The 23,585-nt window shown below is 44.2% G+C and overlaps 2 protein-coding genes across 4 annotated transcripts in view; one reads left to right on the forward strand and one right to left on the reverse strand.

Annotated features, from left to right (window-relative positions):
• CRYBG1 (crystallin beta-gamma domain containing 1) overlaps positions 1–13,674 on the forward strand; it is a 149,268-nt gene extending 135,594 nt beyond the window's left edge. For both annotated transcript variants that reach the window (XM_075923953.1, XM_075923954.1), the window contains 3 exons: positions 1,028–1,186; positions 7,317–7,479; positions 12,746–13,674. In XM_075923953.1, the coding sequence (XP_075780068.1) occupies positions 1,028–1,186; positions 7,317–7,479; positions 12,746–12,834 (411 nt within the window). In that variant the 3' untranslated portion in view covers positions 12,835–13,674. The remainder of the gene's footprint in view (positions 1–1,027; positions 1,187–7,316; positions 7,480–12,745) is intronic.
• A 3,863-nt stretch (positions 13,675–17,537) lies between these two features.
• The window catches only part of RTN4IP1 (reticulon 4 interacting protein 1), a 32,545-nt gene continuing 26,497 nt past the window's right edge, over positions 17,538–23,585 (reverse strand). For both annotated transcript variants that reach the window (XM_075923956.1, XM_014573686.2), the window contains one exon: positions 17,538–17,666. In XM_075923956.1, coding sequence (XP_075780071.1) covers positions 17,550–17,666 — 117 coding nt within the window. In that variant the 3' untranslated portion in view covers positions 17,538–17,549. The remainder of the gene's footprint in view (positions 17,667–23,585) is intronic.

The raw sequence follows: 23,585 nt of genomic DNA on the forward strand, positions 1-23,585 counted from the left end.
ATGGAGATCTACTTCAAGGTCGGAGAGTTTTCATGAGATCCTCTTTATAGACTTCATTTTTATTGCCCAGTTTCTCATTTTCAATCATTATTTCTAGTACTACACAGTCAAAGGTAACATTAAACATCAGGGTAAAAGAAGGTATTCTTGAAAATTTTGTCTTCAATAATATGCTGATTCTGATGGTACCATTTGGCTTCACAGTACTGCCTCCCAAAATCTGAATTGGTCAGTATGCACAAATTAACCTAAATATGTTATCTTTAAGAAACATACTTTGACTAAATTATAACCATCAGTCAGGATTCTGAACTTCCCACTGGTCACAAGCATTCTGATATATGTATTGTCATGTGCTAGTCTCAGAAATTTGGGGAAATGAAGCTGTTAGTTTTTTGCATACATCAGCCAGAGGCTCTTTCATCTGTGTCAATGGGGAAAAAACCTCAAATCCATTCTCTGTTTATATTATAAACTCTTAAATGTGCAAATTGATTTGTGAATTTAATGTATAGGGTGGAATCGTGTTTTTTTTAGAAGGATTAGCTAATTTGAGGGTTTAGCCTGCTTAAATTCTCATGCCTGACTGTCCTGTTATATGCTAACACCAGCTATGCATATTGAATTAGTTTTTATTAAGAAATTAATTCTTCAATTCATGAATCACTTACAATTTGAATAATTAGAAGTGGGCTAGAAATTAAAGTGCCTGATACTGAACAATGAATGTACTGGTTCCGTCTCCTAGAATTGTCCTTGTACAGGCATCAGGCTTGCTTCTGAACTACTTATCATTCTGCAGAGCAGGGATACACATATTTTGATTGCCCTATGACACTGACACAGATTGCTCTTAGCACCTGTTTTTTCTTAGACATTTTTTTAAACGCCCCCAGAGAAAACCCAAAATCCAAGGGCCACAGACCCTACCTTACACCAGTGAGTAGTGTTTACTCTACGGTTAACCAGAAGCACTGTTCATTCCTGCAATAAATAGTGTAACTAAAGAGCTCTGTTGTTTTCATAGAAACGTGTATACTTCAAACTTCGAAACAAGGAAACTGGAAAGTTCATGTCGGCTGATGGAAATGTGGATGATTTGAATCTTCTCAGAATACAAGTTACAGAAGATAGTAAATCAGATAACCAGATCTGGGTTTATCAAGATGGATTCATCAAGTGCAGGGTAAGGTTTAAAGTTAGTTGATTGAGGTTGTTTTAAGCACCCAGCCTGATGTTTCTGGATGACCATCATTATAGCTGGTATGACTTGTGATTCAAAATTCTTTTCAGGCTTGACAGAGGCATAGAATGTTTAATTTGAAATATTTTTGTTGATTTCAGCAGTGAATAGTTCCCACTGATGGAACTCTGCCTATCTGTGGATATCCACAGATTCGGATGCCAGCAGCACTCCGCCTGGCCGCCAGGTGGGGGTAGGGGGTCACTAGAGCAGGCTCCTGCACTGCCACTGGGGAAGGGGTGAAACAAACTCCTAACGCTCCCTTCACAAGGGCTGAGTGCCGGCTTTCCTTCCCTCCCTCCCTTCCCCCAGCCAGGTGAGCACTAACCTGCGAGAGCCCCCATTCTAGCTCAGGGACACATGATGTCACTACACACTGTTCTGTGCTGCCAGCTACTGCAGCAGGGAGCATGTGTCGGGGAGGCAACTGATTTCTGGGAGAGGAGGAGAGATCCAGCAAAGCAGCGAGCTGCCTGGCTCAGGAGGAGGGCAGAGAGCCTGGCTTTGTGGGACCAGGGCTAGAGCTGATGCTGCCGGGGCAGCACCCTGGGTGGTAGCTGCTTCCTCGGAAGCAGGGTTTCCCTCCCTGCTCCGGGGATTGAAGAAGACAGGGCCCCAAGGCAGTACCCCTCTGCCCTGCTGTGATCTGCCAGAAGCTGCTGCCGCCGGGTGCTATTGCTCTTGAGTTCCTGGCGGCAGCAGCACATAATGCAAATCCATTCTCTTGCCCCCAACCCTTCTAGAGAACCCTTATATTGCCCCCATGCTGCTCCTTACTCTCCCCCCCCCCACCCCAGTCCCAGCTCTCATGCTGCCTGCCTCTTCCCTGCAATATTGCACCGTCACACTCACTCATCTGTGTTCCCTCCCTTACCCTCTCATCTGCATCCGCACAGCAAGCCATCTTGAAAATAAAATCCAGATCACAGATTGCAAATTGTATGATGAGTTGAGGCTGGCGGATGTGGGTCAGATGCAGGTCCACGTTTTTGTATCTGCATAGGGTTCTACCCATTGAATAGTTCCTCTTTAGTTATTTTTTTTATTCAACCACATACTCTTTACTTTGCAAAATTAATTTCTTCTGTGTCTTCCTTCCTTCCTTTTTGCCATGTCTCACTCTTGTGCAGTTCAGCTGAAACATAACTTTTTTTCTCTTTTATCAGTCCTTTTTTGGGTGATGATAATCTTCTTTTAACAAACAGTATATCAGCAAATAAGAACATATTGCATTTTTCTTTAACTGAGTTAGAACATTCTAGATATGTTAGTCCAACATGTTTGATTTTGGGTTTTTTAACTTGTTTAAGAACATTAAGGTCATATACAGGCAGTCTCCGGGTTACGTACAAGATAGGGACTGTAGGTTTGTTCTTAAGTTGAATTTGTATGTAAGTCGGAACTGGTACATATTGTACCCCAGATGTCCCCGATTCAGCCGCTGCTGAAACTGACCGTGGCTGATTACAGGAAGCCCGAGGCAGAGCTGCTTTGCCCCAGGCTTCCTGGAATCAGCCGCTGATCAGTTTCAGCAGCAGCTGACTTGGGGACACCTGGGGTAGAGCAGCTGGGGTGCTGCCAGGCTGGTCCCCGCAGCACCGAGGTGCGGCGCTGCGGGGACCAAGCCGGCAGCGCCCCAGCTGCTCTGTCCCAGGCGTCCAGATTCAGCCGCTGTTGAAACTGACCAGCAGCGGCTGAATCGGACACGCCTGGGGCAGAGCAGCTAGAGTGCTGCTGAGTTGGTCTGGTAGCACCAACCCTTGGCGCGGCGGGACCAACCCAGCAGCACCCCAGCTGCTCTTGGGGTCGCCTGAGGCAGAGCAGCTGGGGTGCTGCTGGGTTGGTCCCGCACCTCGGCGCTGTGGGAACCAACCCGGCAGCACCCCAGCTGCTCTACCCCAGGTGTCCCCAAGTCAGCTGCTGCTGAAACTGATCAGCGGCTGATTCCAGGAAGCCTGGGGTAAAGCAGCTCTGCCTTGGGCTTCCTGTAGTCAGCCGCTGGTCAGTTTCAGCAGCTGCTGACGTGAGGACGCCTGGGGCACAGCAGCTGGGGTGCTGCTGGGTTGGTCCAGTAGCGCCGCACCTCGGCGCAGTGGGACCAACCCGGCAGCCCCCCAGCTGCTCTACCCCAGGCGTCGGCAAGAAAAGCCTGGTCTGCTGGGGGGGGGGGGGGGGGGCGCACTAGCTGTGCCCCCTCCCCCCCCAGCAGACCAGGGAGACGCGGGCGGCGGGACCGCCCAGACGCGCCGCGGCTCCGCCGCCCGCGTCCTCCGCAGCTTTGGTCTGCGTCTCCCTGGTCTGCTGGGGGGGGAGGGAAGGGAGACGTGGAGCGGCTTTTCTTGCCGCGGAGGACGCAGGTGGCGGGACCGCAGTGCGTCTGGGCGGTTCCGCCGCCCGCGTCCTCCGCGGCGAGAAAAGCCCCGTTCGTAAGTAGGGATCTGACGTAAGTCGGATCCACGTAACTCGGGGAATGCCTGTATAAAGTTCAGTCTATAACGTCATGTCCTTGCATATTGCTTTCCCTTAGTCTGTGTCCTGTTTTTCCCCTCCATAAAAATGTTAATTAACAATATGTAAACAGGCAAAGTTCTAAAATATGGACCTTACTGATAGTTTCCTGTTGAACCTCTCTAGTCCAGCTCACTCAGACGTGACTTTGCTGACCCAGAGACTTTGCCAAACCACAGTAGGTCAGTATTGTCTAGCAGCATTACCAACACTTCCACTGATTACAGGGTTCTGAAAAGAATTTAGGGGTAAATTAGAGCTCTCAGCACAGAACACTGAGAGCCAGAACTAGTGGTTGTCAACAAACTTTATGGGACTGTGGGAAACTTGGCCACAGTCATGATAGGCGAGCATCCATCTAAATAAAATCTTGCCAGACCAGTGTGTTGGACTAGAGACCTGTACATCCTTATTAAAATTATGTTCAGAATTATTTGGACAGTATTGTGTTGAAGATTACATTTAGGGGTTAAAATATTTGGCATTCCAGCAAGATGAAATGACAGACTCCTAAAAATCTTCTTGGACTTAACTTTGTACATGATAAGTAGAGTCTTTGAGGTCAGTAGCATTACTCATAGTGCAGAAAGTTAAACGTGCATTATTTTGTGCAAGTCTAAAGTGAATCAAGTTAATTGAATACAGTGAATCTGTTTGAGTACACTGCAAAGAATCATGTGACCTCTTTCGCAAGGTTGTAAAAGTTCAAGAGAGACATTTTGCAAAAGGAACAATTTCTCTCCATAAACTGCGTCAGTTATGCTTGAGGGACAAATCCTCCTCTTTTCCATTAACCGAGGTACTGTTTGGACATGCACAGGTTAGACGCTCTTGTAAAAGGAAATTATGAAGACTGTAAAAACGAGGCCAAGTGAGCAAACAGTTTTAATAACATCACATGCAAAATACCTTCCTCATGATGGTAATTTTGTGTCTCACTGAAGATATTACTACTTGGGCAGTGTTGTAATCGAGTATGGATGGGGCTATCTTGCTCCTTTCATTTACACAGAATTAGCCATTTGATTTGTTCTAAGTAAAAACGTATGGTGCACAGAATTCATGGGGCTGCAGCTTGTGCTATGCCACAGTCATGTAGCTTAACTGGCAAGAGCTTAGAGTAGCTATATTATCTGCAGATGACTAAACCATGAATGAGTTATGCCATTTCTCTTAGGAAAGGGCAAATGAAACTTTATATCAGGATGGGCAATAATTTTTAAGAGGGCCACTTCATGAATTTCTGAAGTGGCCTTGGACTACCCCAGAAGGGGTGGGGCCAGGAGACTTCTTATGCCCCCCTCCCCAGAGCCTGATTGGTATGGGGAAGTGTGTGAAGGCTCCCCCCGCCCCCGAGATAATTTCCTGCTGTTTTAAAACAGCTGGTGGTTTCCTTTAGGTGCGGCATGGGAAGAGCCCTCGCATGCTCCCTATCCCCAAGCCTGGGGGCAGGGGAGCGTGTGAGGTCTCTTGCCCCCTGTCCCCGCCCTGCCAGGGGCTCACGGCAGCTAGAGAGAAACTTTGCATACTCCTCTGTCCCCAGGTCTCAATTGGCCTGAGGGCGGGGAAGCAGCAGAGCGGCCACAGGCCAGATCCACCAGCTTGGCAGCCTGGATCCTGCCTGCAGAGACTCCTTTGCCCATCCCTGTTTTATACAATACTGCCTGTAATAGGAAGAGAGCCTGAAACACAAGCCCTTGTATTAGAGGCCTGATAGGTAGCAGGACATGCTTACAGAGTCTGCCAAGAATTGGGCTGATACTGCAAAAATACACTTTCCTAAGAAATGCTAAGTACAAAGAGTCCTCTTGCAAACACATCCTGATACTAAGTGGTACCAGACCATCCCAATATCAAGGACGATACAAAAACATTCCCCAAGGATAACAAACATACCGACCCCTCGTAAAAGAGAAGGTCAGGATGGCAGTAGGTAATTTATTTCAGGGTATAAAGGTGCATCCTAGAGGGACTATCTTTGGGCAGCCTACGGGGCAGCGGAAAGTCTTGCTGCTAACTGAGCTGTGTTCATAGTCACAAACATACATGTCTTAGTGCTCTTGTAGGGCCTGTCAGGTGCCATTACCGTGCTTCGTCAACAATAAACCTAGCTGGGTGCCTTCATAGCTTAATGCATCTTGTGGTCAATGGGCGGTTCACTCAAGGTCTGTGGTGCTGGCTGTCTGCACGTGCAGCCAGACACCTGACCACACTGCCAATATGCTCTCTGACACACATTGAAAAACAAAGGCTCATAAAAAAAACTGTTTGAGTTCCTGTAAAGCTATGTTGCCTTATACCCTGAGTCACAATAATGATCCATGCCCATGGCATCTGGAAAGCAGTTAGGGCCTTTCCTACCTAGCTAAGTGACAACTAGTGAACTGCCATGAAACTCATTCCCCAGTAGCTGCAGGGAGCAGGAGAGTATTTTACTGACTCACATTCTGGCTGGCAGAGTAAAAAGAAGGAAATGGTGGCTAAATGAAACTTTTGTGCAAATGTTGAATCTTTGGAATAGTAGGGAGAAATTTAATAGATTTTGTATCTCTGAGTTTTTTACATGTACTATAATGAAGTACATTTATTCCCAGGCCTGCAATTTATTCTTAGCCTCTAAAAGTAAAGTAGCTAGTAGTCCATGCTGTCAGGCCCACATTGTGATAGAGTGAATCACAGAAGTCCCTGTCGGGTTGTCCCCTGGTGTACTGATCAGGACACTGCTGCCTTCCTGCTCTCTCGGGCTCCTCACTACCCTGTACCGCTAGACTAGATCCTCTGGTCTCTCCCAGCCAAGGCACAGAGTTGGGGTTACTGCCTTGCTGCAGAGCAACACAGACACTGAACCAGGTCAGCTCCAGGAGGACTCTGTTCTAAAGGGCTTTGCACCCAGAAAACCAATGCCCAAAAAAAGACTAAAACCCCCAAATAAATTCCTCTTAATCTGTATAAAAGTTTACATGGAGAACTTGAAAGTTCACCTTCTTATCAAATAGAGATATGCACAGTGGTTGTTCCCCCCAGGTTACAGTTATTTTCACTGGACTTGATAATAAACAAAAGTGTTGTTAAATATTAAAAGTAGGATTCAAGTGATTGCAAGTGAAAACAGATCAAAGTAAGCTACTAAATTAAAATGAACAAAAAACTATTAACTAATTCTAATCCACCAAGAGACTTATTACATGCAAATTCCTACCCTACACAGCTGTTCTTATTTCAGGCACAAGCTTCAAGTCAAAGTTGATCTTTGGGTCTACAGCTTCTTCAAAGTTCTTTGTATCCTCTTAGGGTGTGGCACGCAGTTTCAAAGGCCAGATGAAAACAAAAGCTGATTGCTTCCCATTGCTTAAATATACTGATGGAGGCTGCCATCAGAAAGGATTAATGAGGGGAAAATAATGGTGTTAAACCCTTTCCATTACCAACAGAGGGTGAATGATGACAACCACAATCTCCTGCCGATGTCCCCCATTGGTGACCAGTAAACCTGGAGTACAGATATTACTGTAGCTGTAGAAACAAGGCCCTTTAACTAACTTCTTTTGTCTCTTCAATAATACAGATGGCTGAAGACTGCTGTTTGACAATTGTAGGAAATCTTATAACTCCAGGCTCTAAACTAGGCCTATCATTCGAGCAGAATGAAGACAAGCAGAATTGGTGTGTTAATCCTGATGGCAGGATCCTTAGCAAAATGAAACCAACGTTAGTTTTAGATATCAAAGGTAAGAACACGTTGCCTTTCAATGTGATTTTAATTAGTCCACTGTAAATGTTGCATATATGCTGAAAGTGTTCCTGTAGATTAAGGATGACTTTATAGTTCATAGACTTTAATTTGGGATCTGAAGGATCGGTTCTGATCATCTAATCTGACCTCATGCATTGCAAAAGATATAGGATGTCACCCAGTTATTCTGATATTTATCTTAAGAACCCTTGGGAATTATCGGTCTTGTGTTTCTTTATGTCCCCTAGTGCATGTGTAAGTATTCAGAAATCCCCTATTATTCTGACATGTTTAACTTTGATGATGTACATAAAGTACTTCTTAATATAAAGCTGTGATTTTTTTACTTTAGCATATTTTTCTTTTCATTTGTATGGCATGAGTTTTCTAACACATGCAGAGTTGAAATACAAAAAGGACAAATAACTTAAATAGTTGTTCCGTTATTATGATTAGTACTAGATCTGAGATTTGTATCCCTTACTATATATTTTACAGCTGCTTTTGTTATAAGTTTGTTTCATTTAGATGTTATCCTTGTTTTTGTAATTTTTATAAGATGAATACTAAATCCATAGGTATGATAAGCAGCAGAATGAACAGCTCACTACTGTTGTGCTTAACCAGTGTTCTCCAGTTTACTCGCAACTTCTCTTTTAAAAGCAAACATTGTCTCCCTCAAGCCCCTCATTTTAAATGAGTAAAGTTAAAACTAATTTTGTAGTAGTTTTGGGAATAGTCTGAGTAAACTATTATTGCTTTGAGACATATTGGCAAAAATGTGAGAACAGGCTTATGCAGCGTTTGCCTATATAGTTCCTGTCACAAATAAACACTAATTCTTTTACCTCCTGTGCATACTAAAATTAACTCACAATTTTAACTGTGTAATATCTAATCCTGCAACAACCCAGATGGAGGAATTTTTGTTCCCCGAACGAAAACGGTGTGATGATTAAGTAATAATCTATCAAAAAATCCAATTTAGGAAATGTCTTTATTAAATAACTACACTGTGCAGAAGTGTTTGTCTTAATTGAACCACTGTGTAAAAGGCAAAAAATATTAGTGTGCTGGCTCATCTTCAGTGAAAGACCTTAAACATAGTGGGTATGTCTAGACTGGCAAGATTTTGTGCAAAAGCAGTGGCTTTTGCGCAAAAACTTGCCAGCTGTCTACACTGGCCATTTGAATTTGCGCAAGAGCACTGACTTTGTAATGTACAAAATCAGTGCTGCTTGCGCAAATACTTTCCCGCTCCCGCTCGGGGAAAAAGCCCTCTTGCGCAAGAGGGCCAGTGTAGACAGGGAAGAACTGTTTTGTGCAAAAAAGCCCCGATGGCTAAAATGGCGATCGGGGCTTTCTTGCGCAAAATTGCATCTAGACTGGCTATGGATGCTTTTGCGCAAAAGCACTTTTTGCACAAAAGCATCCGTGCCAATTTAGACGCGCTTTTGCGGAAATACTTTTAATGGAAAAACTTTTCCGTTAAAAGTATTTCTGCAAAATCATGCCAGTCTAGATGCAGCCAACATGTACTTTGAGTGAATATTTGAAAACTATTTTCAGAATATCAAACTGAATAGCTTCAAACAGCAAAATGTAGATTGACACACACATTGATTCAACAGGCTAGCTTGCATTAGAAAATGCAGTGTCTGTCTGTCTGTTCGCTTTCTGATTTTAACTGCCAGGCTCAAAAGTAGAAGGGCAGAGAGCCTTGAACATTTTGTTGGGGGAAAAAAAAAAGTTTTAACATTTGTTGTATATTTAAATGCAGGACATAACTGCAGCTCTGACCATTGAATAGTAATAAAACGTAACCCAAGACACACCAGTGTAAAGTAGCCCAACTCTGATCCCACACTGGCTTAAATTGGGAGGAACTTGCAGTGAATCAGAATTGGTCCCAAGACTACCAAGTACAAGATTAAAAAGGAATTTATCATGAGGTTCTGCAGGAGCAAGTGAAGTTGGTGAAGGCGCTCGAGCTGACAATGTCAGGGGGTTATCATGGTGGGCAGAGTGTGTCATCTACTCTGGGAATTGCTTTCTTGCTGGATCCAGACAAAGCCAGATTATCCTGGTCTGCAGGCATGGTGCAGAGCCTGTCTCTTTTCTCAGACATTTGCCTGGGTGGATGGAATGTAGACTCTGGAATGTTGTCTGTAAGGGGTCCTCTTTCCCTTTCTACCTGTGAAAGGTGAAGTGGTGTTTGCTATATGCACTGTTTGTAGACATTAGGGAGTAAAGACGGGTGAGGTGAGGTGATGTTTACTTGGACCAACTTCTGTTGGTGAGAGACAAACTCACCTGCCTGGTTCCCCCCTCCCCCCCCGCCCCCCAAGTATTTGTTTTCATGATGTCCAAGTGCTTTGTGAAGGATCTGTTTTATATACATCTGAAACATGAATAAATTTAGTGTCGCTTGTACAGGTAATTTAATTTTAAAAAATCCTGTATCTAGTCCTTCTATGTTGCTGAACCACCATTAAAGCTAAATAACCAACCATCTATTTTTAGCCCCAACATGTTCTTTAGCAAATGAACTTGTTCAGAAATTGTGATAATGGTGCCATCTTGTGGGTGTTCAGAAATAGTTCATGGCAGTGATATTTGCCCATAGTAATCACACACTTAAACATTTAAATGTCTGGATTTTCTTCTATTTCAGGTACTGTCTAGGGATGTAAAAAGGGTTTAAACTACAAACTGTGTAACCGATTACAGTTCCATCGGTTACATGGTTAAATGGATCCCAGTGCTGCTGATCATGTGGACTCTTAACTCTGCAGCAGAGCCTTGTAGGCTGCCAGAGCCACAGGCACCCAGCAGCCCCATTGGCCCCTAGGAGTTTAACCATTAACTTGAACCAATACACATCAGCTTATCAATTAACTAGTTAAACTGTTACACCCCGTAACCCTGTCTCTCATACAGTTGTATTCCAGCAGGCATAACTTTAAGAATAGTTTGCCATGATGATTATTTATGAACTGTACTTAGAAGCACTTTTTAGTTATTTCCCGTGGCCAAGATTGATTGATTATTGTAGCCCATCCTGTGCCTCAGCACAGTAACAGAACCATCTCACTGAACACAGCCTGACCAATTTCCCCTCTGCTCAAGTCTCCCTTTGCTCTGACAGTGTAAGTCAGGCCTGGGCAAAATACAGTCCGCAGGCCAGATCCAGTCTGCCAAGCCACCAGATCTGGACCGCAAAGGCAGCGGGGAGCCCCATGAAGGCTTCCCCCCCCCCCCCCCCTCAGCCCAGCATGCCCTACAGAAAAGCAGCTACAAGGCTCCATTTCTGTTTTAAAACTGGAGGGAAGGGGGGAGGTTTTAGGAGCCATCCCACCCCCAGCACATTTCCATGGGCTGGTTTCTGGAGTTGGCTGTTGGGAGTACCAGACAACCAAGAAGAACCATGCCTCCGCTCCTGGGCTCAGTTATTCATGAAGCACGTGGCCAGGCAGACTAATTTGGCAGCTGGCTGGGGAACATTTTAAGCTCTGCAGGCAGGCCGGCTAGTTTGGCATCTAGCAAGTTAAGTCTCTTGGCCACAGCCTGCTTCTGGCACCCCAGCCCTTTCCTGGCCCAACTCTCGGCCCCCCCCCCCCCAACATACCCAAATCCTCTGTCCCCCTCTTACACCCATACCCTCCTCCCAGATCTGGCACCCCAGTCTCCTGCCCCAGATCACAATCCCCTCTTACCCTAGGTCACATCCCAAAACCCTGCACTCCAGTCCCCTGCCCTAGGTCACAACCACCTGCTTCATCCCAACTCCCTCCAACACTCCAGTATCTCTCCTGCTCTTCAGTCCCTTATCCCAGATCCCACACCTTCTCCATTAATATCCTGGAAGAGTGCGATCCTCGACCACTTTCCAAAATCTTAGTGGCCTCCTGTCAAAAATGATTGCCCACCTCAGAATAAGTCTTATCTCTGCTGCACTACCTTAGGCTGGTCCCATGCCATCCACCCTAGGTAGGGTGGTGGGGGGGGAGGGAATTGCTGCTGTTGGATAAGGCAGGAACTTGTTTTTCTCGTATCACAAGTTCTGCTTCACGTAAGGCAAGACGCCAGCATGAGCAATGGACAACAGCCCTATCATGCAGAATTGAGCTCCCACAGAGTGATTGCACAGGGGAGAGACCATTCTAGGCCCAGGGAACACTTTTGTATTCTTGCTCTTTGTGCCAGCTCTTGGTCTTTTCCCCACATTGGAAAGCATAGAGCCCTGAGCTTGTGGTGCTTGCTAGGGAGGTGGAAATTGACATAACTGCCTGAAGGCATTTCTTTGTCTAGAAGAATGAATCTTTGTGAATAAGAATAGACTCTTTTTCAGTGAATGGACATTTTCTTCATTGGCTGTCAGTTGGCTCAGACACCCCCTAATGACAGATCTAAGACATTATATTAATGCAGCATGAAAGACAATAAATAAATGCTTGAGTACTGTGAAACCCTGGTCGGTTTCATGTTTTCAGTGACAAACTTCTTTGTCCTAGAAGCTGAGGTTTTCCAGCAGTGGGAGCTCTAGACTGATCATCTGCATTAGTGATACCACATGTAACAGACAGTAAAATGTAACAGTCCATTTACTAATTTCAGGAGAGAGAAAAGGTCAAGTATCACTGAAATAATGCAGATGTAGGTGCATGGTTTGTGTTGCAGTTACCAGTGAGAGGTAGAGGTGGGGATATAACATATATAAATGTACATGAATCCTATTTCAATGCACTATAGTCTGAGTGCACAGAAACTATCTGATTGTTTGAGTAATGACAACGTAAAGGCATTTGGGATTTATACTGATACTGCTATATGTTCTGCTGGCCAACAGCATTTCTTTTATATTGAGTACTCCTTAGCTAGCCTATGGAGACCAGTTAATCACTAGATAGCTAGCATGTGAGGATTGTGGTGCAGCATTGTTTGTCGGTAGGTGAAAGTCCTGATCCAGTCAGCCTCACCTGACATTCTCATCCTATTGTCCTTCTGCATTGCAAGAGCAGGACCTGGAGGTTCACAGCAGACCAGCGTTAAGGAATTTCAGGCACCAAATGGGGACAGAGAGAAGTTTAGAAGAAAGCACCCAAGGGAGTAAGGTGGCAGGATAGGAATGGGGGCGGTGATGTACATCTTTACCATGGATCATCAGAATGTCTCTGAAACATTTACAGCACTGACTGTCACAGTCCGTCATTTTCAGTGATTTTCTTCACATTTAATTTTCTTTTTACATTTCTTCTCAGGGGGTACACAGTATGATCAAAATCACGTTGTTGTGAACACGGTCAATGAACGGAAGCCAACCCAGTGTTGGGAAGCATTAGTTCTATAAATCCAAACAAGTCCATCGATTGGAGAGATTATACCAACATTCCAACTAATGTGGCAGTCTTCAAAGAAGAGAGAAATCTGTCCTGTGGCCTTCTCAATCATAAGAACAAGCAACAGTTTCAGCTCTAAGTACTAATTCTATAAGTTTGAGAGAGATACTGGTTGTTAACCTACTACAACTATGTTGATCACCTCTTGTAACTGTTCCCTGCTGTTTGTTTGTTAATAGTTTTTTAAATGTTAAAGTCCTCCCCTACCCAGCAGCAGTTTCATGTCAGTGATGAATTGCTAATTCAGAATTTTTTATTATTGCTACAGGTGTTTTTATCAGAAAAAATATAAAATTATCATACAAAGAGAATTAGGTAAAGTTTATTCCACAAAAAATTGAAGTGCAACATATGAGAGGAGATCCAAAATAGATTGAACTTAGTAGTAGTATATCAGAGTATTTATCGCCTCAAAATTAACATGTAAATAATGCATTGGTACCAAAAAAAAATCAGTCTGTTGAAAGCATTTAAAAACTTTAGGGAAATTTTTACCAAAATTACTGCAAGTGCTGTGCAGATATATTTTAGTAAATTGTCATTTTAAAGTCTGTATTTTAATAAGCAATCTCTTCTAGTTTTTCTATTAGAGGATACAAATCTGTAGATGGTTTTTAGCAAAAGTATTGGGCAGCAAAAAAGGTATGTCCACTGTGAAGAATTTGCCCATTTTCTGTTTCTACTTTAAAAAGATGCCTTACTTTTTTACAGAGTTAAAAGTGTTATTTACTTACCTGCTTGGGGCAAATATTCAAACTTTGCAGTAGCTCTATTAAGTGCGGTTATTACTGCTCTTGGAATTTAACTTAATACTTTTCTTTCCTTTTAGTTTTAAAAATCATCACTAATCACAGTGGTTCCCAATCTCTCCACATACTGTCCTAGCCACTCTCTCTATCCATAGAGTTAATTTCATTCTAATCCATCATGATCTTAGCATTCACCAAACATTTCTGATGAAGTCCAGGAGGGTTAGATCAATGGTGCTAGGCTGTTACAGCAACACTATTGTAGCTATGCACTGGTGCTGAAGACACAAGCTTATTGCTGAGGTAGGGAAAAGAACTTGGAGACATTCATACTACAAGGGTAAGTGCCATATAAGAATTTAGATACCTTAGTTCCAGTGATGTATACTGTAGGATAGGAACAACACCTTAGCACAAAGCTTGTTTCAAGAGAGGACAAAAACAAGTGATGCACATGAAGTAACTTGTAGGTTGTTCTTGTGTATTAACTTTTGCCTCTCTTGGCCCAGTATTAGAAATGTGGTTTTATTTTATATCATTGGCAGAACAGAACAGTGAATGTAAACTCTTGTACCATGCTGCTATATTTCATTCTTGCTTAGAACCAGTGTTATGACAAACCACTCCTAGTAGCCTCTGGGGGCATTTGCTAGACTTTGTCTTGCACAGTAAATCTAAGAGAATGTAACTTTCTTTACTGTATGTTGCCTTGCAGGATACTGTGCTCTATTTTTTATCATTACCTGTGGGGAAGTCTTAGTGCCTTCAATCTAATTTTAAGTGTGTGGGTTTTTTCCACTTGCTGTACAGACAACTGCACTAATCAACATTCAAATACATCTTTCTCTTTAAAAAAAAAAATCGTGGTTGTAAAATGCTTTTTATTCCTTCCTAAAGAGTTAGTTTTGGTTCCAAGGTGGTAATTCTGTGCTTGTTTTGTATCCACAGTGTGTTAGATTTAGCTGAACAAAATTGTTGAAGTACATGTGATTTAATGAAACTATAGGCAGAGTCTCATTGTTACATAGCTGTAGTTAAGCTCATCTGTACAAGTGTGGTGCTGCCAGCTTCATTGTGCCCCAAGTCTGTTGTGAAAAGATCACCCAGGTTCTGCTGTCCTTAGTGTTTCCACTATGGATTGCCTACAGGGAATGCAAATGTGGTGGACACAGTTGCTGCTGCTGTGACAAGAACTGCACTAAGATCACTTCTAAAGAGGGTATTAAACACTTTATGGACCCTTAGGCACTTAAGCTGTGTTGTTCCTGTGATGTTCCACTCAGCCTAATCACTTGCACCCTACAGCATGAGTGGGGAAGAGATGAGTACATGAGGCAGGGAGTTGCTGTAGAGATGCATGTCCTAAGTGACTTCCTGCAAGAGAAGAAAGATCTAAATCTAGGCCACAAGGAGCACCTCTCCCTGCTCAGCAATCCATTAATGGGAACCACTTGCCTAGAGGTTAACTCTTAACTAGTTCTTGCATGAAACTACAGGCAGTCCCCGGGTTACGTACAAGATAGGGACTGTAGGTTTGTTCTTAAGTTGAATCTGTATGTAAGTCGGAACTGGCGTCCAGATTCAGCCGCTGCTGAAACTGACCGCCAGTTCTGACTTACATACAGAATCAACTTAAGAACCCCAAGTGTCCCCAAGTCAGCTGCTGCTGAAACTGATCAGCAGCTGATTCCAGGAAGCCCAGGGCAGAGCAACTCTGCCTTGGGCTTCCTGTAGTCAGCGCTGGTCAGTTTCAGCAGCGGCTGAATCAGGACGCCTGGGGCAGAGCAGTTGGGGTGCTGCTGGGTTGGTCCAGTAGCACCCAGAGTGGCGCTGCGGGACCAACCGGCAGCGCCCCAGCTGCTCTGCCACAGGCATCCGGAGAAAAGCCTAGTCTGCTTGGGGGCGGGGGGGGGGGTACTAGCTGCGCCCCCCCCCCACTCCAGCAGACCAGGAAGATGCGGGCGGTGGACCGAGACGCACCGCGGTCCTGCCGCCTGGGTCCTCCACGGCTTTGCTCCCAGTCTCCCTGGTCTGCTGGAGGCCAGCAGACCAGGGAGACGGGGAGCAAAGCCTCTGAGGACGCTGGCAGCGGGACAGCAGCGGGGCGTCTGGGCTGTCCCGCTGCCGGCTTCCCCAAGGCTTTGCAAAGCCTTGGGGAAGCCGGCAGCGGAGTAGCTCAGGCGGCCTGGGCTGCCTCGCTGCCCGAGCCCCTCCGCGGCTTTGCAAAGCCTCGGGGAAGCTGGCAGCAGAGCAGCCCAGGCGTGCCTGGGTTGCCCCGCTGCCCGAGCCCCCCCGCGGCTTTGCAAAGCGTAAAGTCGGATCCGCGTAAGTCAGGGACTGCCTGTACTTGCCTTGCTCTAACAAAACTAAGGGTACATCTAGACTACAGGCTTCTGTCGACAGAAGTTTTGTCGACAGATACTGTCGACAAAACTTCTGTCGACAAAGAGCGTCTACACTACATTGAGTTCTGTCGACAAAGCAAGCTGCTTTGTCGACATGGTAGTGTGGACGCAAAGGACAGTTTACATGCAATAACACCTTCTGTTGACAGAAACTCTGTCGACAGAAGGTGTTATGCCTCGTAAAATGAGGTTTACCAGTGTCGACAAAACTGCTGAGTTCTGTCGACGTTATGTCGACAGAACTCAGCGGTAGTGTGGACGCAGGTATAGTTTTGTCGACAAAACCCTGTAGTCCCCTGGCAGCCATAGCCCTGAGCCTCCCTGCCTCCAGATGGCCAGAGGAATCCTGGGGCAGCCCAATTCCTCTGCCCCACCCTTGCTTAGAGGAGTCCTGTGCTGGCCACAACTGCATCTCCCCTTTGCAAACCCTAAGCTGTGTTCCTTCCCCCGCCTCCCTGGAAAACTCAATCTCTTCTTTCTTCCTGGAGAAGTACCTGAGCCTCATTCCAGTCCATGGGAGGCAGAAGAGGCACTATCCGTTACTCAGCCTCCTGGCTGCACCATTAAGCTCTCTGGATTTCAGGGAGTGTGTGAATGAACCCAGGACCTGACTAGCAGATTCTCTCTCCTCAGCTGCCCTGGAACCTGCATGGTGGATAAGCACAAATTTTCCCTGCCAAACCTGCGACTGGGGCCTAGCAGCAGTGACTGTGCTAGAGGATGCTGGGCCCCCTCTAGACTATTATACCTGCCCCCCATACATAGAATTGGTGGTGCTTCCCCAAAGAGTGGGGAGGCTCTATGGGCTGTAAACACCCTTCCCAGAACCCCAAAAGGAAAAATGGATTTGAAGTGGTGCCTCCCACATCTCAGAAGAGAGCTCTATCTACAAGCTAATGGGACTGCCTGAGATAAGGGTCCTTCAGCCTTTCCTATTGAAGCCTTTATTCCTGTTATGAATAGTCACTGGAGCATGGGGTTAGGGACTGCATCTTGGGGTTCCTTTCAATCCAATTTATTGCTCAACACTTGTTTACAGGTCAGCAAATACTTCCTTTGCAAACTCATTCACAGGGCATTTGGGTACATATAGCGCACAGCCCTGTGGAACTAACAATTAATAAGGCTGTCAACTTAGCTCCTGCCACCAGAAGGATGGTTATCAGTGTCCATATGAAGAATTACAAATTCTCTTCACTCATGGCTATAATTTAGCCACGTTAAAACAGAGGAAAGGCCAATGCCTGTTCTCAAAAGTTTTACAAACCACAGTAGGAAGGTCTCAACTAGGTTTTTTATATTGGTAATTTTATATTCATTTTTTAAAGTGAGAACTTTCATACAATGCACACTGGATTCATGGCCTGTAACACTTTTAGGAGCATTTTAAACGTAGAACACCATTTTAAAGAGACTTGTAAGGAAAAGATAGTAAACTACACCTACAAATCTGTGTCCAAATGCAATAGACCACTACAACAGACTGCAAGCAAAACAGAATGGCTTTAGAAGTTATTTTTTATTAATTACATTTATTACTGTTTTCCCACGTGCATGTCCTTCTTCTAGCTTAAGAAAGGCCTTTGGAACTTCAGAAAGAGAGAAGACTTGCTCAACCACTGGACGGATCTATGAAACAAACAGGGAGATGGTATCACTTGACAGGGACCAAATGAGCATGGTTCTAACATCATCTCCTTGTCCATGCGTCAAAGTTCTGTGTAATATGGAAATAATATACCAGGCCATATCTTGTCACTAATACAGTCATCTACTGTTCACAACTCTTATCTGCAGGATACAAGGATTCTACCTTGTGTTCCATACAGTGACATTCACGTTTCTTATTTCATAATGAACCCATCACGTACACCAGATTCAAAGCTCCATAGGGTCACATTTTTACAAGGTATTTAGGGACCTTTTGGGATATTTGAAAGCTTTTACCATGTCTAACTCCCACCTGACTCAGTGAGACTTGGGTACTGAGGTACTTTTGAAAATGTCACAGACTCCACCTTTAAAAATGCCTTATGAGCACAAGTATGGGCTTTGTATTCCTTACCTGCTGATAACATTAAAATTCAGACATCAAAATAGCTGTTGATCTATGTAAATTATGCCTAGATTTTTAAAGGGATCAAGGTACCTAACTCCCACTGGGTCCACTAGCAATTAAGACACAAACACCTTTTAAAAGCTGACCCTAAGTCACTTAAGGTTGTCTTTGTCTTAATTGCTAGTGGACCCAGTGGGAATTAGGCACCTTGATCAGCATTGCTTTACTCTTATACATATTCCTCCAATGCCTCTTGCTAATGGCCAACATTCCAGCTGTACCAAGGGAGGCAGAAAAGCAACTTCTTTTGAAAACACAGCTCATTGACAGCCAAAAGGAATGCTAGAAATGGCATCAGATCTAGAGCCCTCCTCCCAGAGCTCTGCAAGAACACTGCTCTCAGAGGTTGGTGTCATCTTGATGCAATATTCTTGCATCACGCGGCTGGCTATGATCATTTTAACATTAGCTGGTTTTGTATTTAGCTGTTGTTGTGATCAGTATTTAAATAAGAGTCTCTGAATGTCCTATTTATTCTGCTAAAAAGCTGCTTTTTTATAACTCGAGCCCTGCACACACAAAATTTAGCCACATCCATATCCACAAAAGTGAACCATGGATATTTACACTGACATCTGCAGATGCAGATACCCACAAATACAAAGCAGATAAGTGCATTTTTGTAGGTTTCTATTTATAACACACTGTTGATAATCACAATTCTCCTTTGGGAGAACCTGTTCATTTGTCCCAATCTATCCAGCTGAATAATTAAGTTGATAAATACTCTCTCAAGCTACAATATTATTCAACTGCCTTGAAATACCAAAGGCATAATGCAGTAACCATAGAATCATAGAATAATAGGACTGGAAGGGACCTCGAGAGGTCATCAAGTCCAGCCCCCCACCCTCAAGGCAGGACCAAGCTCCATCTACACCATCCCTGACAGATGTCTATCTAACCTGTTCTTAAATATCTCCAGAGAGGGAGATTCCACCACCTCCCTTGCAATTTATTCCAATATTTGATCACCCTGACAGTTAGGAATTTTTTCCTAATGTCCAATCTAAACCTCCCCTGCTGCACTTTAAGCCCATTACTCCTTGTCCTGTCCTCAGAAACCAAGAGGAACAAATTTTCTCCTGCCTCCTTGTGACACCCTTTTAGATATTTGAAAACCGCTATCATGTCCCCCCTTAATCTTCTTTTTTCCAAACTAAACAAGCCCAGTTCATGAAGCCTGGCTACATAGGTCATGTTCTCTAAACCTTTAATCATTCTTGTCGCTCTTCTCTGTACCCTTTCCAATTTCTCCACATCTTTCTTGAAATGTGGCGCCCAGAACTGGACACAGTACTCCAGCTGAGGCCTAACTAGTGCAGAGTAGAGCGGCAGAATGACTTCACGAGTTTTGCTTACAACACACCTGTTGATACAACCTAGAATCATATTTGCTTTTTTTGCAACAGCATCACACTGTTGACTCATATTCAACTTGTGGTCCGCTATGACCCCTAGATCCCTTTCTGCCATGCTCCTTCCTAGACAGTCGCTTCCCATCTTGTATGTATGGAACTGATTGTTCCTTCCTAAGTGGAGCACTTTGCATTTCTCTTTATTAAACCTCATCCTGTTTACCTCTGACCATTTCTCTAACTTGCTAAGGTTATTTTGAATTATGTCCCTATCCTCCAAAGAAGTCGCAACCCCACCCAGTTTGGTATCATCTGAAAACTTAATAAGCGTACTCTCTATCCCAATATCTACATCATTGATGAAGATATTGAACAGTACGGGTCCCAAAACAGACCCTTGAGGAACTCCACTTGTTATCCCTTTCCAGCAGGATTTAGAACCGTTAACAACAACTCTCTGACTACGGTTATCCAGCCAATTATGCACCCACCTTATCGTGGCCCTATCTACGTTATATTTGCCTAGTTTATCAATAAGAATATCATGCGAGACCGTATCAAATGCCTTACTAAAGTCTAGGTATATGACATCCACCGCTTCTCCCTTATCCACAAGGCTCGTTATCCTATCAAAGAAAGCTATCAGATTAGTTTGGCATGACTTGTTCTTCACAAACCCATGCTGGCTATTCCCTATCACTTTATTACCTTCCAAGTGTTTGCATATGATTTCCTTAATTACCTGCTCCATTATCTTCCCTGGGACAGACGTTAAACTGACCGGTCTATAGTTTCCTGGGTTGTTCTTATTCCCCTTTTTATAGATGGGCACAATATTTGCCCTTTTCCAGTCTTCTGGAATCTCCCCTGTCTGCCATGATTTTTCAAAGATCATAGCTAAAGGCTCAGATACCTCCTCTATCAGCTCCTTGAGTATCCTGGGATGCATTTCATTTATGTAATATTTACATTTTATTTATGTAATAAAATAAGCAGTCTGCAAATTTCAAAAGCAGTGTCTCTTTTTCAAGGTTCCAAGCAAGCAGTCTCCCTTCCTCACCTCCACCTTTGTCAAACTGCAAAGGTTTTTTTGGAAACAGCCTGGGAACTGAGTGCATGACATCTACCAGCGAAGGGCTCCATCTTCCCAAGCAACATTTTGAAAACTGTCCACAGAATATATCTGTCCACTACTGCCAGCAGCTGCAATATTGCAGCTGAAAATCCCACTGTAAGGTCCTTCACTCCTTCCTCTGCATATTTTCGATGCATATTGTTGATATCAAACACCCTAGAACCATGGTGTCCGACACGCTACCACTAGCCACATGTAGCCGGTTGAGTGTGGCTAGTTCACTATAGCATGACACCACGGCTCTAGAGCAAATCCCAAATGCTGCAATAAGCCAGGACATTAGTAATCAAAACAAACTATTATGACAGAATAATCACCTGATTTTTTCACCTGTCACAATGCTTTTTGAGTCAGAGAAGTCAAATCAGCAATGCCAAGCAGAAGAGCCTACATAACTGGGGCTATGTCTAGACTGCCATGTTCAGGGAACATGTGTCCACTTTTTCAGAACAGTTTACAATAAAGCAGGAGCGTTCTTTCGGCATCCCTGTATTCCTCATTTTATGAGGATTAAGGGATCTTCCGAAACACGAGGGTTTTCTGACATTTGGCCCCATGTAGATGGGCTAAATGTCAGAAAAGCGTCTTCTGAAAAAAAAAGCGGAAAAGGGTACACAAATTGTGGGTCGCAATTTGTGCAACTTTTTAAAACACACACACACAAAAGTGTAGAACTTGGAAGAAAGGATCCAAAATAGTATATTTTGATTCTCTCCTAAAACCAGTGTGTTAATATATATTCGTTAGCTGCATCAAGTGTACATACTCTCGAGTGACAAAGTGGGTAAAGGCACTAGACCAAATTCTGGATGTTGAGACACAAACTTTCAAGCTACTCCACGACCTGGCTCTGCATAGCTTGAAAACATCTCAGCATCTGAAGTAGGTCCAATAAAAGACATTATCTCATCTACCTTGTTTCTCTAATATCCTTTGACCATCAAAGCTACAAGCACACTGTATACCACACTCTGAAATGTAAGTTTTACCTGGCTGAACATGGGGAGCACCCCAATCTATGTGGTTCTTTGCAGTGGAATGGAGAAATGGCAGGAGGGGCCAGTCCGCTGCTGCACAGCACTCACTGCTACCTCATGATTGGAGCAATTCTGAGTTGAAGACAAACTTAGCTTGGCTGTGCTGGTCAGTGCTGCCCTAATGATCAACAGCATCATGGAGAGGGAGGTAAAGCAATGCGCTCTGAATGCAGTAATGTCTTTAACTGTGCTTATGGAGTGGCTCTACCACCTGCTGTGATTACTGGCAAGGGAGATGGAGTATCAACCAGCAACCATAGCAGTGGCGGTTCTCCATTGCTTTAGCACCAGCAATGAGGAGGGAAAGCAGGGAGCAGCAGCTGATTTGTACAGAGCATGGCTTAAGGAAGCCAAACTACCTATTGAAGTAACAAGATCTATTTTTGCTGAGCTTCAGTTTAAAACAAAACCAGGGTAGACTGTTCAGGAACGCGCGCACACACACACACACACACACACACACACACACACACACACACACACACACACACACACACACACACACACACACACACACACACACACACACACACACACACACACACACACACACACACACACACACACACACACACACACACACACACACCCCCCCCTTAGCCCAGTGGGAGGGTGGCCTGTGGCAGGGTGAGCATATCAAAACAGTGATCAACCAAGGATGGAGCTCAGTTATGGGCCCTAGGTGGAATCACAGAAGAGCCATTTATGAGAAAAGGCGCAATAAGGATAATTCCAGACACCAACACTGGTTATACGAAGACTAAACAAAAAAAAACAAGATTGCTACCTGCCACAGGCCTAACACGTATTTTGAACTACTTGTGATCACTTGTATCAGGTTATGGGCTATATCAACAACAGATCTATGTCTTAGGTTCTCAATATGTTACATAATGTTCCTAGCACAACATTTTTAAATTGGGATTCAGAAGAACCCCTTCCCCCAGCCCAACCTGACTGAATACAAAACACCATGTGTGTCACTGCCACCAAATGCTCAGAGCTCATATGCTCCATTGTTAGAAACCTCTGGTCTGATTTAAACACTGGCCCTAGGCAATGTTCTAGAGACATAAATACTAAATTGATGATCCTGGCAATCTAAGGCATTAAAAACTGAATCTGGCCGGCTGATCAACCCATTGTCTGGATAACCTGAAAGGGCTGACCACCTCATAACACAATGAGTCATTCGACCCTTACCATAAACAACTGACTGAGATAAAATCTCTTCCTGTGAACTGGCAGGCCAGCTGGGGGGAGCCTCGCTGTTTGCTGAATACATGATATAAGTGGAGATTAATTGGATAATGCAAACACTGCTTATTTGCTGCCACACATCAGCCCCATGTCAGGGGCACTTACTTTGTTCAGGGAAAAGGGATTAAATACTAGAGGTTGGGGAGAGAAGGGATTACACACACCACTACAGAACTGTTTATCTGAGAGGGTTTGAATATACTCTTGCTCTCCAATCTTAATAATGCAGAATAATATGGATATGGGCTCATGGGACTGCATATAGAAGAAGGGTTGGTATGAGCTTTGCATGCCACTGGACAGGGATGCTTTGGATGGACTTATTGATAAGGGGCAAGAATAGGAGCAAGGTTTGAGGTGTCATGGTGATCCCGTGTAGACTCCCCCAGCTTTCCATCCTTTGCCTTCACGGTTCTCCATGGTTTCCTACCAGAATTGTTTTGGCTCTTACTGTGTGCTTACTTCATGCTACAGGAGAAAGCATGAGAAAAGGGCTTTACAAAATGTTCCTAGCGATTGCTTTTGGGCTCTTCAATGAGCTCTCTACATGTTTTAAATTGGACAGAGGACAGAGACGGGAAACCTATTTGCTGATGTTAAAAGAGTGAAATGTATCAAATCCAGCTCTGGAATCAACAG

The sequence above is a fragment of the Pelodiscus sinensis genome, chromosome 3 (assembly GCF_049634645.1).
Source record: "Pelodiscus sinensis isolate JC-2024 chromosome 3, ASM4963464v1, whole genome shotgun sequence".
Classification (NCBI taxonomy): Eukaryota; Metazoa; Chordata; order Testudines; family Trionychidae; genus Pelodiscus; species Pelodiscus sinensis.